General features: G+C 41.5%; 1 protein-coding gene across 2 annotated transcripts in view; it reads left to right on the forward strand.

The window, feature by feature from the left end:
- Positions 1 to 14,602, forward strand: part of LOC131687645 (neurobeachin) — a 186,763-nt gene extending 172,161 nt beyond the window's left edge. For both annotated transcript variants that reach the window (XM_058971732.1, XM_058971740.1), the window contains one exon: positions 11,262 to 14,602. In XM_058971732.1, the coding sequence (XP_058827715.1) occupies positions 11,262 to 11,352 (91 nt within the window). In that variant the 3' untranslated portion in view covers positions 11,353 to 14,602. The remainder of the gene's footprint in view (positions 1 to 11,261) is intronic.
- The last annotated feature ends 951 nt before the right edge of the window (positions 14,603 to 15,553 follow it).

Consider the following 15,553-nt stretch of genomic DNA (forward strand, 5'->3'; position numbering starts at 1 on the left):
GGATAAAAGCGGAATACACTGCAGCTTATTCACCACAACAGAACGGGGTTTCAGAGCGGAAGAACCGGTCTCTAAGCGAAATGGGTCGTTGTATGATTCTAGACACAGGCGTGCACAAGCGTTTTTGGGCGGAGGCGGTAAATACTGCTTTTTACCTGCGAAACCGTTTACCGTCAGCCGCAGTGGGTCGAACGCCGTACGAAATTTGGTTTGGTAGGAAACCGAATTTGAACTACCTACGATTGTTCGGATGCGTTGGCTACGTTATGATTCCATCAGCGAGGCGACAGAAATTGGAAGTCAAGGCAGTCCAAATGACATTTGTCGACTACTCGGCCGAGCATAAAGCTTATACAATGCTGAACACACAGACGGGAGCAATTCAAATTAGTCGTAATGTCCGTTTTATAGAGCTCGGTGACGGATCCAAGGATCAACTGGATCATCGCAAGCCGAAGGGAACGAAGAAATCGAAAGACAACGAAGAAGTTGAGTGGTCGTTTGATAATATGGCAAGTGGCGGATGACTCAAATTTTGAAGCAGATTTCTACGGATGGGACGATGACGATGGTAGCTGGCCAGGAGGTTTTTGCAACGATAACGACTGGCTTCGCGGACTGTGGAATGATGATGACCTTAGAGATCCGGTACCCGAGAATGAAGCGCCTGTCCCACCTCCACATGTTCGTCGTTCACAGAGCGAAACGGCAGGTATTCCACCGGCAAGGTATTCCGAGGAAGTGAATTCAGTGAAGCGAAATTTGGCTGAACCAAGATCGTAAAAAGAAGCTGTGTCTGGTCTACAATGCGTCGAATGGAAATCGGCGATGGACGAAGAAATGCAATCTCACCGTGAAAACAGAACATAGGAACTCGTCGAATTGCCGGTACATCGAAAGGCCATCGGATCAAAATGGATCTTTAAGCGTAAGTCAGATGAGGATGGCAATCTCTTTCGGTTCAAAGCGCGGCTGGTCGCACAAGGCTTCTGCCAAAAATATGGGACAGATCACGATCTAGTTATCGCTCCCGTAATAAAGCAGATCACATTCCGTACGATGCTGAGTGTGGCAAGCAAGCGGAATATGTTAACGAAACATGTTGACATTAAGACTGCGTATCTTCACGAACGGCTGCAGGAGAAGATCTTCATGCGCCAACCTCCCGGGTATGAGACGGGCAATCCGAATGAAGTCTGTCGGTTGAAACGCAGTATTTACGGACTCAAACAGGTAGCCCGTGTTTGGAACACAAAGATCGACGAGGTGCTGAAACACATGGGTTTCTACCAATCGAAGGCGGACTCGTTCCTTTACATGCGCCAAAAGGCGGGAAGTCTATCTTTGTACTGATCTATGTTGACGATGTAATTGTCATCTGTTATACGGAAGAGGAGTTTGCTAAGATAGTACCAGCACTGAAGCAAAACTTCACGATCGGCATACGTGGTCGGCTGGATGATGAACGATACTGTATTGACCAGCAGGCCTATTTGAAGAGAGTTTTGGAGCGGTTCGGGATGCAGAATGCAAAACCGTCCAAATATCCAATGGATCCCGGCTTTTTAAAACAAAAGGAGTAGAGTGATATGCGATTGGATTCACCAAAATCGTACCAAAGTCTAATTGGTGCTTTGTTGTACGTCGCCGTGACCACCAGACTAGATGTATCTATTGCTACGTCAATCCTTGGAAGAAGAGTAAAAGAGCCATCCAAGGCGGATTAGAATGAGGCCAAGCGTGTACTACGTTACCTCAAAGGTACACTGAACACGGTACTGTACCTCGGAGGTGATGGACAGAAGCTTGAGTGTTTTGTTGACGCTGACTGGGTTCGTGTTTAAGTACGGCGGTGGACTCATCGGATGGGGCTGCCATAAACAGAAATGCGTGGCATTGTCTAGTACCGAGGCTGAATACGTCGCCCTTGCCGAGTGTCTGCAGGAGATAAAGTGGATTCAGAAACTAATGTTCGACGTTGGCGAGCAACTCGTTTTCCCGATCCTGGTCAATGAGGACAACCAGAGTTGCATCGTGTTGACTCGAGGAGATAGAGCCGAACGCAAGGTTAAACACATCGACACGACATATAATTTCGTGAAAGATATGGTTCGAGATGGGGGTGGGGTCACGGGTTGATTTGGAACGTTCCTTAAGGTATGCAGCCTGCCGATTCAACCTTCTCCCGAGCGGGTAGTATTGATTTACTAATCGAAGCAGTTCTTTTCTTCCAGGCCACCTCACTCCAATCAGAGCTGCGTGAGTCTGGCTAGTTTGCAAGAAGTATCCAATTTGATCAGCAGATCGAATCTGTGCAATATTCGCAAGCGGCATCGATTCAATCTATCAAAGTTCTAATCCACAGCATCCACTACATCGGTGGAACAACGATGTGAGAAACATTTTGCATCTAATTATTGTCGATATTCGACCGGCAAATTTGTAGTTCGACTCCCGCTGAGAAAAAATATCTCGCCTATGTGGATTCTGTCGTCCTTAACCATTCAAACGATTTTACATACTGTAGAACGTAGGTACGGATTCGAAACTACGACTTCAAAAACCAATATACCGATTTCATTCGGGAATACCAAATAATCGGGCACTGTAAGAAAGTGAACAAGAAGACAACGAGCCCAACCACGAAATGCAAAGGGTTGTTCGATGCCAGTGTGGAACCATCCCATACGAATTTAACCCTTAACGACGTGCTGGCTGAGGTACTAATTGTGCAGAGTGAACTGTTCGATATCGCATTGAGATTCCGAGTGAATCAGTATGTTTTCTCATCCGATATTTCAAAAATATACCGGGAGATTCGGGTATATCCTAGGGACACCGGTTTCTAGAGAATCTTCTGGAGAGACATCCGACTGAATAGCACGTCAGTCCGTATCATTCAACATTCTGACAGGTTTCTTGTCGCAGCATCAATATATGTGCTGTATTCTTCTCTATTAACTCCTGTTGATATTCCACGTCGAATCACTAGTTCTGTCGGCTTCCTTTCACATTGCTTAAGAAGTCCTCCGCTGCGCTGTCGATAGCTGTTATTGCGATGCTCCAACAAGCTTCGAGGTAGGTTTAGTCGAGCTCGCCGTCTTCCGGCAGTGCAGTTTCGAGCCACTACGCATAGCTTACGGTTTTAGTCTAGATTATACAATGCTGGGCCTCAGTATCGGAAGTTGTTCACTACGGAGAATTTCGGGCGTATCTTAAGGTTCAAGTTACCTTTTTTAAGCATGTGTTAGAATTGAACGCTTGGTAGTGTGCGTAGGAAAATTTGTGTTCAGCTTTGCCACCGGATTATCCATTTACACCTTTTTAAAACTCTAAAAGAAGAATATCAGTCGATTTATTAGATCATCACGATTCAATTCATGCAAAATACCTGCTGAAAAAACCATCGGCTTAGCTAAATGGTGCTTTTGAAAAAGTGGCTGTGGTTTTTTCATTGCGCAGTTGTGTTGCGTACCCCAGCTCGGTGTGGTAGTGCGATAAAAAATCACAGCCACTTTTTCAAAAGCACCATCCAGCTATGCCGATGGTTTTTCCAGCAGGTATTTTGCATGAATTGAATCGTGATGATCTAATAAATCGACTGATATTCTTCTTTTAGAGTTTTGAAAAGGTTTAAATGGATAATCTGGTGGCAAAGCTGAACACAATTTTTCTTACGCATACTACCAAGCCTTGAGGTAACTTGAGCCTTAATCGTCACTAGGAAATGGTCCGAATGATTGTAGGCGCCTCGATAGGTTCTTACGTCGGACCGAAACGTTGAGGATTTGGATTTCGTTTGGTTGAAGAAAGCAAATCCATATACGCCATATTTTTCTAAGCGGTGAATTCAATAAGTCTAAGGCCATCAGCTACTGTAATCACTGGTTTGTGTTACTCCTCCTAGCTAACCTGATCGCTGATATCCCCATTGATGATCTTGATGTCATGGTTTAGGCAGCGGTCGTACTCACGCTCCAAGTGCGCGTAGAATTCTTATTTGTCCTGCATCGCTCCTTCCGAAATGAGAGCTATGCACGTTGACAATGCTGATGTTCTAGAACCGACTCTTGATTCTTATCCTCTCATCCATTACGTTGAAAGCTGTTCCCAGCTCGAGTGTTTTACCGCAGCCGCTGGTGTATGGCATCCCGGAACGTACGCAAATGATCATTTTCAGAATACCTGCAGCACTACGATGTCGAACATGCGCCAGATAGCACGCGATTACATCCAAGGAACTCGTGAGATCAGCAGGTTCACGTCCCAAGTTTTCAATCGAAAACAAACAAAATTTATAATGTGTACTAATATATGTATTCTTCCTCTTTTTTCATGTACGAGTGAAATAACCCAGGCAATTTGAGGATCTGGAAAGAGAGACAATCGAATACGTCAAAAAAGAAATAGGAATAGAATTGAAAAAGAAACAATAATTTAAATTTCTCTATCCTGGAACGAAAGAGTTTATTTGGAAACCCGGATAAGGATCAACAGTGGATTCGTCGCTGGCAGCCATTCGTGAGTAAAACTGATTATCGGGATGACATTGAATACATTCTATTGTACTTCACAGGTTAAAACAGCAGTGAGTTGGAAAGTAAGAAAATCAAAAAAGGAAAGAAATTAAAACAATAGATGAATGCAGTTTGCAAAATCACATTCTCACATGGAAAATAGCGTAAAGGCGAATCATGAAAATGAAAAAAGGACAAAATGGATAACAATTACAAATTATTGAACTACTGGTCGGAGCAATGGTTGAAATCTTATTTGACAGACAGAGTGCTCTGTGTCCAGCTTGAGTCGAAAACGTCGTCGTGTTTCATAAACTCATCTGTTGCGTGCCCTAGGGCGTAGATCCACAAACGCCAATTACCAAGAGCTGCACTTGACTGTGCTAACCATCGATGTTTTTATCCGGTGACAATCACCGTTGATTGGTGCGGATGGAATAAGCCTTCCAAAAGCGTTCCCAAACGTGTGCTGATTTCTTATCACCGCCTTAGGCCGATGACATGCTTAGACGATTTGCGATGCGGTAGCGGTAAGCGAAGCGAATGCGTTTGACCTATCTCTTTTGTGTGTGCATGTAGAACGCGTAATACTGTCATAGTAAAAGCAGGGCGAACGCGGCAAAACACTGTAAAGTGCTCAGACGCGTCCGCAAACGCTTCGTTTTCCTTTTCAGCTTGTCATCGGCCTTAGACAACCATTAATATTCGATTATATTATCAATGGTGTGGTTCTGTAAAGAACTGATTGTTTCAGTGATCTGCGCTGTGATGGCAGTGCCCTGATTCAAGGCGACTTTAATCAACCTGAATACAACCAGATCCAGTGTACTTTTACATGGCTTTAATCTGAACGACCTTGCACAGTTTAAACCGGAATGCACGACTGTTGGACCTCGTGCTCGTAACTAATAAGTCACCACCGTAACCGAACCATTGATTGACCTGGACGCCGATCATTCCGTTCCCGAGGTACTGTTAAGGCTGCTAATGTCAATCAATTTCGAGCCGACCACTGAAACTTTAAGCGAATTTCTCTACGAATATGAGTTGACAGTTCATTGAGATGTAAAAATTGTATCAATGTATTAGAACAACACGAATTCTTCCCGAAATGATCATTCGCAGTAAATTTAATACTATTCATATCACTTTGACATCGGTACTAAAATCGATGCCATCCTCACTTGGACCTCAAAGCTGCTTTCGAGTTGATCACGGAATTATACCTGAGATTAGGCTGGTCTTCTGTTATCTGTGCATGACATAGGTCATACTTAACGAACCGCACTGTTTGCGTAAACAAATGGATTATCTACTTCGGAACTTTCTTCGAATCTGTCTGGATTTGCGCAGGGCAGCAATTTGGGTCAAATCTGTTTTCAGTCTTCAATAAATGTGTTATTTTGATACTGCCATTTACGACGATACAAAGTTATGCAAGAGATTCAAGAATATGCTGTGCTGCTTGGAGCTTCAGCGCATCGTTGAGTGGTGTTCGTAGAACTGGCTGTCATTAAGCATAGACAAATGTTACTCTATTTCCTACCATCGTAAGATCAACCAAATCAACTATTCTATCTCTGGACCTGGACAGCGAACACTCGTCCAGGCTTCACTAGGATTATAATTCGGTAGATCTGCCTTCGGTTCAACGAAGCATTTCTATTATTGGATTTTAACGGATCAACGATTTTCGCCAACGAGTCTTCAAATATTACAACAATTGTCCGATGAACTGATCGATAAAATAAACAATTATTCATCACGTACTGATCCATTATGAGTTTCACAGGCAAGATTTTTCGCCAAACTGTTGAACGGTGATAATGCCACACAACATGCCCGCATCTGCCGAGGTGTGGAGTGCATCAAGTCAGAAGTGCAAAGAAAGTTGATGAATGGATTGAAATGTCGAGTGAGAGTTTGTATCAGTTGTGAGTGACAAACGGGACTCGATGGCGTCCGACAGACCAGTAGTGGATCCAGCAGCTCCAGGATAAACAAGGGCAACATGCACGACACAAACTAAATGACGGACTACCGCCAGTCTTGGCTAACAGGTGTAGTAAACGTTTGCAACGAGAATATTCGGCAACAGTACTTGGAAACCTTTGAAAAGCAGGAGAATACGCAGTTTCTTATATATTGTGCAGTGATGGTCATTGTATGAACGCTAGGAATACAGTCGCAAGGAGTTGGCGTGTATTGTATTCGCCCCAAGTTCCGCAAACCCACGTGGATGGAATATTTGGAGAACCGAATAACATTACTGCGAACTAAGGTTGGTCCTCCGACACAGTAAAAAACGAGGGTAGTTCGTCATGTTGCTGAAAATGATAATCCCATAGAACAGCATGATCTTAGTGAAGCCAACAGTATCAAGATCTTCGACACCCACGTACAGCGATACAGAGTCCTCTCGTTAAACGATTGCGACGTTATAGATAATGTTCGAAACGAAAGGAATGCAAGCGAATGTTCAACATTAATAAAGAATACCTATACTGAGAGAACAAATTCTTTCCAAACACCTGGAATTTCCTGACGCGTCGCACCGGCAGTCGGGAAAAATGTTGAACATTCACCATTCAACCGTCTCCAGAGTGTTGAAGCGGTTCCAGGAGCGGTTGACGTTGGACCACGGCAACGGAGCTGGAAGAAAACCGGGACCGGAGAACAAAAAGACGGAGGGAAAGGTGAAGCGGATGATTAAAGCAAATCCCAACGTCTCAAGCCGTGATTTGGCAAAAAAATCGGCATGTCGCAGAGCTACGTCCAGAATGCAAAGAAGAGAGCTGGACTATATACATACAAGGTACAGAACTTCCCAAATCGCGATTAACGGCAACAATCGACGGCTAAAACTCGGGCACGGAAGCTCTACGAGAAGATGCTGACAAAATATAGCTGCTGTGTGATGGACGACGAAACGTATATAAAATCCGATTTTAAGCAAATTCCGGGGTTGGAGTTTTTCACCGGCAAGAGCAAGTTCTATGTGGACGACAAATTTAAGAAGAAGAAAATGTCGAAGTTCGCCTCCAAATATCTCATTTGGCAGGCCATCTGCTCTTGCGGACTGAGGAGTGAGCCTTTCGTGACAAAGGGCACAGTAAATGGCGAGATCTACAAATCTCGCGCCTTTTGTCGTTCTTGCAGCAGTACGACGAAGCTCCGCTATTTTGGCCAGATTTGGCATCATGCCACTATTCTAAAAGTGTCCTGGAGTGGTATGAGGCCAATTCTGTCCATTTTGTTCCAAAGGACGTGAATCCGCCAAACTGTCCGGAGCTGCGCCCGGTGGAGCAGTACTGGGCAATGATGAAGCGGGAACTTCGGAAGAGCAAGAAGACAGTCAAAGACGAGAAGCACATGTTAAGAAAATGGAAAAAACTGAGAAACTGGTACCGGATGACACTGTAAAGACTTTGATGGAGGGCACCAAGCGAAAATGCGTTCAATTTTACACTCAAGGCTCCATCGATTAACTTTTCTTTTGATTTTTTGAAGTAAATTATATGTATAAAACTACCCTAAAATTTTGGTTTGATTTTAAACATTATAATTTCGTTTTCGCCCTTTATTATTCCGTAGGTGGGCGTTGCGTTAATTTAAGCTAGAAAGCAAGCCGAAAGAATCTTCAGGCGAAGAGATTTTCGTAGAATCGTTTAATTGCCGCTTGCTGCATCCCGTTTAGCATACGGCAACTGGTGCTTCGAGGTGCTGCTTACAGACGATCAAGTTGTAATTAGAGATACAACGTTCTACCTTTGTTCATCAGACCAGTGAGCGTCGATTACTAATGTAACAAAATATGTAACAAAATACCGGAGCTTCAGTTGGACCAAATGTAGCAAATTATATTAAATTTAAAAGTATGTGACATTTACAAAAATTCGGTAACTTTGAGAAATCAGTTGACGCTAGGGGAGCTTGAAGTTTTCTGGGAGACTACGTGCAGACCGGTTTTCTGAGTAGCATATTTATGAAGAAATTCAACCCGCCTATACAGCCGTTACAAGCTTAATTGTCCCATGTTCTATGGGATTCCCTATATTTATGGGACATTTATGCGTAGAACGGCTGTATATCACATCAACAATCCGAGGAATTTGTTGGAATATTTGTATCTTCGCCAATCGTTACATTTAATTCTGATGGTTGGAAGCTTGTAATGACGCTGAAAACCCAATTACTAGAAGGTTCATTTGACTGTCGTTTATTTCATGTAAATTCCATTCGCAAGAATCGAACAACTATTGGTGAATTCAGTTGAAGCTAGATGTTGGAAAGCGACGGACGAAACGTTTAGTTGGTGGATTATTGATTATGGCGCGTGAATTACCAGTAAACAGAGATACTTTCATCTCTCAAAAAATACAGGCTAAAATCGTGACTTCCAGAAGTCTTGCCCCTAGGAGCCAGTGAAGTTGACGGCTTCTTATTTGTCGTTTTATCGGTGAAAGAATTGAATCCCCGATACCGCTCGATCGCTTCAAGTTCAATTCAATTTACAAGTCCGTTCAAGCTCAATTTAAATCTGTCGGGCCTCTGAGACCCCTTGCCTTTTCGAGGGTTAAGATCTGTTGCTGGTAAGAGTTTTTACACATGCTTCGTATCAGTTACAACCAACATCGATCGAAAATAGGAGATTAAATTTTTGCTTTACTATCTCCTGGCTCGGTGGCATATATATCGAAATTTCGTCCAGATTGGCTCCGAATTCTGATATTCTTTCTAAAGCAAGCGAATGACATTACTGGCGATAAACCTTTTACGAAACCTACCATGTCTGCATGCCCACTCGTAAAGTCGAGATCGACGGTGTGGTCACCGATTCGAGTTTTTCATGCGTGAATCTACTAAACATGGAGTTGGCTGTTTCAAAGATCCTCTGTTCCAGTTGGCGAAGATTTTCAGTCGTACTGGACCAGACAAAATAGTTTATCCCTTTAAATTAGTTCCAGGTGCCCGTTGCGTGCGACTGCTTTGCCTAATTACGTCTTCTTCGACAAGCTTAGTATGTACGTACTGTGCGTCATACATTACAACATTACACTAAATGCAAGCAATTGTGCCATTGTGGCAATAAGGCTCCTGGATGTAGGATGACTCCTGCGCCCGAGGACTCAAGTATTCCCTCAAATGACGCACTCTTTTGCAGAAATACTGTAATGAGCTACGCAACACACAACCACAAATTAGTATTCTCTCTTGGCAAGAGAAGAGTGTCTCTATGACGATCCTCACATAGGAAAATAAAAATTTTAGGCAGATGAAATTACTTTGCGAAAATTGCCAAACGTGAACATTTTAGACAAGACCAATTTTTTTGGATAATACCCGACAATTCGGAGCTGGTTTAGACTTATCTAACTAGCATTAAGTTGGTGTTAGTTACTGATGAAGAGTATCCTAAACACTAAAAAAACAAACTTTATGTTAGGTATTGTGTTCATACGTACAAAACTTGGCGTTGCCCAAAATTTTCTCATTTGGGAATTTTTGCATAGTTCCAGGCGTTTGTTTCTCATACCAAAACATGCGGCCCTATTCTGCGCGGCGTGTGACGTGAGACGACTAATCTCACCTCACTTTACGTGACTTTTCTCACCCTATTCTGAGAGTCGACTCGGGTGAGGTGAGATTCCCCATTGCGGTTAAATGGGCGTCTCACGTCACCCGAAGTGACTCTTCAGAATTGGGTGAGAAAAGTCACGTAGAGTGAGGTGAGATTAGTCGTCTCACGTCACACGCCGCGCAGAATAGGGCCGATAGTTTCGGTTCAATCTTCCTCATCAGCAAACTAGCGGCCCTATTCTGCGCGGCGTGTGACGTGAGACGACTAATCTCACCTCACTCTACGTGACTTTTCTCACCCAATTCTGAAGAGTCACTTCGAGTGACGCCCATTTAACTGCAATGGGGAATCTCACCTCGCCCGAGTCGACTCTCAGAATCGAGTGAGAAAAGTCACGTAAAGTGAGGTGAGATTAGTCGTCTCACGTCACACGCCGCGCAGAATAGGGCCCTAGATCTTCTGTATTTAGTGCGTAGACGTAGACGTGTACCTTTTTGGATTTTAGTGTTTACCAGATGCCAATTTGATGCCGGTTTGGACTTCTCTAACTGGCATCAGGTTGGTGTTAGTTACTGACGAGGAGATTCCTTGTTAAAGGGTTAAATTTCTCCATTGAGAGGCTGCCAAATAAGCCGCTCGAGAAACCTCTGATATGAAGCCAAAGTAAACAGTCTATAGTCGTAGAAATTTGAGCCGTGTCCAGTGCTTCAAGGAACACCAAACATCTCGTGAGATATTTTAACCAAAGATCTAACATAGTGCAGAGCTTGGGCTCAGGGTTGGACATGGGAAACCTTATGATATTACGGAACTCCTCCCGGCACCGCGAAGACTTCAATTCTCCCGGTGCAGTATAGCGTTATTTTCTTGATGATAATCGACTTAGCTTACTCCACGAACTTTGTTACAGCTTTGAAGAACTGGCCAAACAGTCCATCACTGACATAGCTCCAGACCCGAATTGAAAAGCTTCAAAATTGTCAGGTCTATATCGATAGCTCGCTCCAGAAAACAAGATTGGACGGTTTTTCCAATACGGGTTTCGACTCTTTGGTCATTGAGGAGCTACTCTGCTTGATTCTTAGGCCATTACCACAAATTCAACCCCGCAAAAAACTAAATTACCCAACGAGCTCTAACTACTATTCCCTACTGTTTTGTAGATACCTTCTGGCCGGACTAGCCACCGGTTCGATCATCGTGTTCCACATCGACTTTAACCGCTGGCACCACGAGTACCAGCAGCGCTACTGAAATTCGTCCCTCCGGTATGTTTCGATGACGCGCGAAGGTGAAGCGGAACTGCAATACCGACAACAGCCACAGTCGTCGACGTCGTCATCGTCGTTGTCGCATCGAAATTTGTCGTCGGCCACTCGTCATCATCGTCGTCGCAGTAGTGCCGGCAGCAGCAGTTCCGACGTGACGGTGTACTAAGTAGGTACAGTAGGCCTCCGCGTCCTCGGTGTGGTAAGTGTCAACAACGTGTACTATTAGATAGTTAGAGAGTTTTTAATCAATCAGTCAAAGTTGGAAAAGTGGCCAAATCCTCGTTAGTGGAACGAGAGAGAGAGTATGAGGGGAAGGGGAGGGAATAAAATTGTTACTTATTATCTATAAAGAAAATCTACGCTTCAAACTGCGTAACATTGTGCTAGAGACAAGCTTTTAACGGTTTAAAAAAATCAGCGAAAATGCTCAGCTTTTTCGCATTGTTGTGAGAGGAGAATAAATAGGGGGCAAGGGGAAACAAATGTTCAGTAGGCTACAAAAAAACGGCATGCTTCGACACAAAGTAGTAAATAATAAAGCAAACATGTTAGCCAGTAAGAGCAAAATCTACTTTATCGACGGAAACGGAAAATTGTTCGCACAGATGAGCACGCAAACAAACACATACATGTATCATTGTGAGCCGCAAAAAAAAAATACTTTAACGGTTAGAGACAGCTTAAAACGAAGCGATTGCGCTGGAAACGATGCCAAATTCGATGTATTCATGATCACAGCTCAAAAAGTCAGCTGTCCGACGGTCAACACAGAACATTCCTTTTTAAACGCATTTATCCGGTTCGAAGAGAATCGAGCTAAAACCACCACAATTTTACTAGATTGAGGGGTAGTCGAGGGAGAGACGGGGAGAGTGCTGAAAAAACCACGTATGCCAAATGTAAAATTTTTAAAAACTGGAGGAATAATAATCAAAGGACGAACAAACGGAACTTTAGAGGTTTAGAGCCTTGCCAGTGTTGTAAACAGTAAATTCAAAAAAAAAATAATTAAAATAAACCAGTTTAAAGTACTTCTGAAGGTTATCCGTCCGCAAATATTTACATTAATCTTAATATTTAACGACAAAAAATAAATCGAGCACTTTACCGTAGCACTTTTTAAAAACCACTGCTACTAAATTTTTCGTTGGATTTGTTTTTTTTTTTGAAAATACGCTAGAAAGCAACATAAACTAGTATACACATATGATAGGAGCGAGACAAGACGCACCTGGAACAACTATTCACGTGCCAAGCATTTTTGAGAATTTTCTGTTTACCCTGCCTTTGCATCCATGTTTTTTTCTTAATTCAAAATTATGGGAGCGTATAATCTTCCGTCCAAATCTGCTAGAGTTTGGTTTTCACTGTGTCACACACACAAGACTAACATCAACGAACCTGACACCACCACCACCACAATTATTATAGTTGCTCAAAGTGTGTTCTCTGTGTGTACGCGCCGCCATGCGAAAATTTATCGTCCTTTGCTAGTTGGTTTGATTACGTCGAGCAAAGCAGGCTCTGACATCATTCTGCTGTGGTGACTTTACTTTTTTATACTTGGAAGCTATATTATGTACTTAAAAGAAAGACTACTAGTCCCCCCTCTTGTTAAGATTGCTTAATTTTTACCAGATTTCGTCCAAATTTTACTGTGCTAATTCGAAACATTCCGGCCCCCGAATGAAAATTAAAATTAAAAAAAACGAAACGAAATGCTCATAACCGCGCACAGGTTTGCATAGAATTAAAATTCAAAATCCCACCCTGCTTTTTCTTGGGGCTTAACGTTATGGTTTTTTTTCCTAGACTGAATAGAGAGAGAGATAGAGAGAATGTTTTTTTTCCTCTTCTGTTAAATGTTGGAAATGTGGTACACGAAAACATGTAAACAAGTACTTAATTTTCGATAAGCATTACTAGTTTTATTCGTTAGTCACTTCACTAGAATTTAAGTCGGTGTTGGTGTAAATTTAGACGAGTGAATTTAGATTAAATCCCAAAAATTAACAATTTTGATGTGGAAACTTAGCTAGTTTTATTGATGAAAACGACGATGGTGGAAGAAAGATCAAAAACAGGCTTGAAGTACGCACGCTATTTTTCTGCGATTGTTTTGTACACTTCACACGCTACCGTTAGTAAAATCCTGCAATGTAGCTGAAAGTGCGCACCGTTGCAAAATGAGAAAAATAAAACTTTACAGTTAATATTAAAAACAGAAGTAAAAGAGTAAAAGCTAGTAGGTAAAATAAGTAAAACCCGAAGCACCTCTTTAAATAAAATGGCATTATTTTATCAACTATCAGCTTAAAATTAAAAGAAAAAGTTGAAATTTTAATCACACAGACGGACAGAAGGAAAATCATCATATGCTCACAATAATTTCTAATCTGCGCATTTTTAACACAACAGTCACAAGTATCGTAAATATAAAAGAAAATCGCTAAAAGAGAATGTAAAAACATCCCCTAAATAACGCTTAAAAACAAAGCCGCTAGCAGCAAAGGAAACAATACAAATTACAAACAAACAAAACAAAAAAAGATAATCCCGCGATGTTTACCAGCTGTAACATTTTTTTTCTAATAAGACGATAAATCTAAATAGTAAACCGCCAGTGTTAAAAAAACATTCCGTAACTAGATAAAGCCACGAAACCCTGCAAAAAGCAACCGTTCTCACGTATATGCGCATTATTAGAGCGAAGCAAAAAAGACGAGAAAAAAAACCAGTAGTGAGTAGTGAAATGCTGAACTTGAAATTAACTCGGAACGGCGGCCTGCTTAAGAGGGGGAGTGGTTAACAATTATTATTACACACCTACTACCGCGTCAAGAATATGTGGGGATATATTTTGTGAACTATTATTGCTACCTTAACATAACTTAACCTTTAATCGATCGATCGGCTAGACTCAGTGTGTGAGTGGGAAAACTAATACAGCAACATCATCAATTTACTGGAATCTAAGCGCGTGTTTGCCGGTTGAAAAAAAAATAAGAAAAAAAAAGCTAAACATAAAAAGTAAGCGCGGGGTAAATTAAACAGTTAAATTTACCTTAAGATTTAAATAATCACTAGAACGGGGATCGAGCTAAACCAGTAAGTGAAAAACAAAACACAACACGGGAGAAGATGAGAATATGATATGAGAAATAACAAAGCAAGTCAAAGAAGCGTTGTTACTAAGCCCAATTTATTGTACAATAAAGTAAATTAAATTATAACTTCAAATCAATTATCCGAAAGTTCCGATTTGTCAGTTGGATGTATTTTTACGATAGAGGGGAACTTTGGCACTGCGACCACTTACATTTAATCTTTTGTGACTTTTATGAAACGCAGAAAGAAACTGACAAATTTGGAAAGTCAACTACTAGAACTAGAAATTGCTAAATTTCAGCAAAATTAAGTTAATTGAAAATTGAAACTTTGAGAATAAAAGAAAACGAAATACAAAAATCCAACAAACCAAATATTAGAAAAAGTTGGACTGAAAAATTAATAAAAAAGTTGACATCCAGAAACAACAAAAAAATAATAGTTTGAAAACTCGAATACAAAACAATAAAAACATTGACTGATTAGAAAAATGAAATATGAAAATGAAAAATACTGATTCATGAAACTAAAAATGGAATGAAAAAATGATATTTTAAAATCGAAACGTTGGAAAAATGAAAAAAAAAAACCATTTTTGAAAATTAGGAAAATGGATAAACTGAAACGGGAAGGGCATTTGATCTATGATTTTGCGTTTTGACCCTGTCTCATCAGTATCGGGGCGGGCCGACTTGATCATCACATAGTTGCTTAATCCAAAATGTAATGTCTGGGACAGAAACGGTACGTCGACACTGCACTCAGGGCTGACAATTGAAGTTAATAGTCACCCTTCAACGAGCAATACTATTGCCAAATTATTGATGACATAATGTAAAAAGCGATTGATAAAATACCCGCCCGAAGCTAAACATTAAGTTTTAATGATTTAGTTTGCTATGAACAGCGAACCCGTCGGTAATCGACCCAGTAAAACTACTTTGTTACCAAACCCCCTTGGAATACTAAATATTGGGATTTGATCTTAAAATAGCGCACCAAAAAAAAAAAAATCAGTCTTATTCTGCATTACGCGGGACTGATGTTTTGAACGAATGTGGATCGATCAAATCTGA

The sequence above is a fragment of the Topomyia yanbarensis genome, chromosome 1 (assembly GCF_030247195.1).
Source record: "Topomyia yanbarensis strain Yona2022 chromosome 1, ASM3024719v1, whole genome shotgun sequence".
NCBI classification, from domain to species: Eukaryota; Metazoa; Arthropoda; class Insecta; order Diptera; family Culicidae; genus Topomyia; species Topomyia yanbarensis.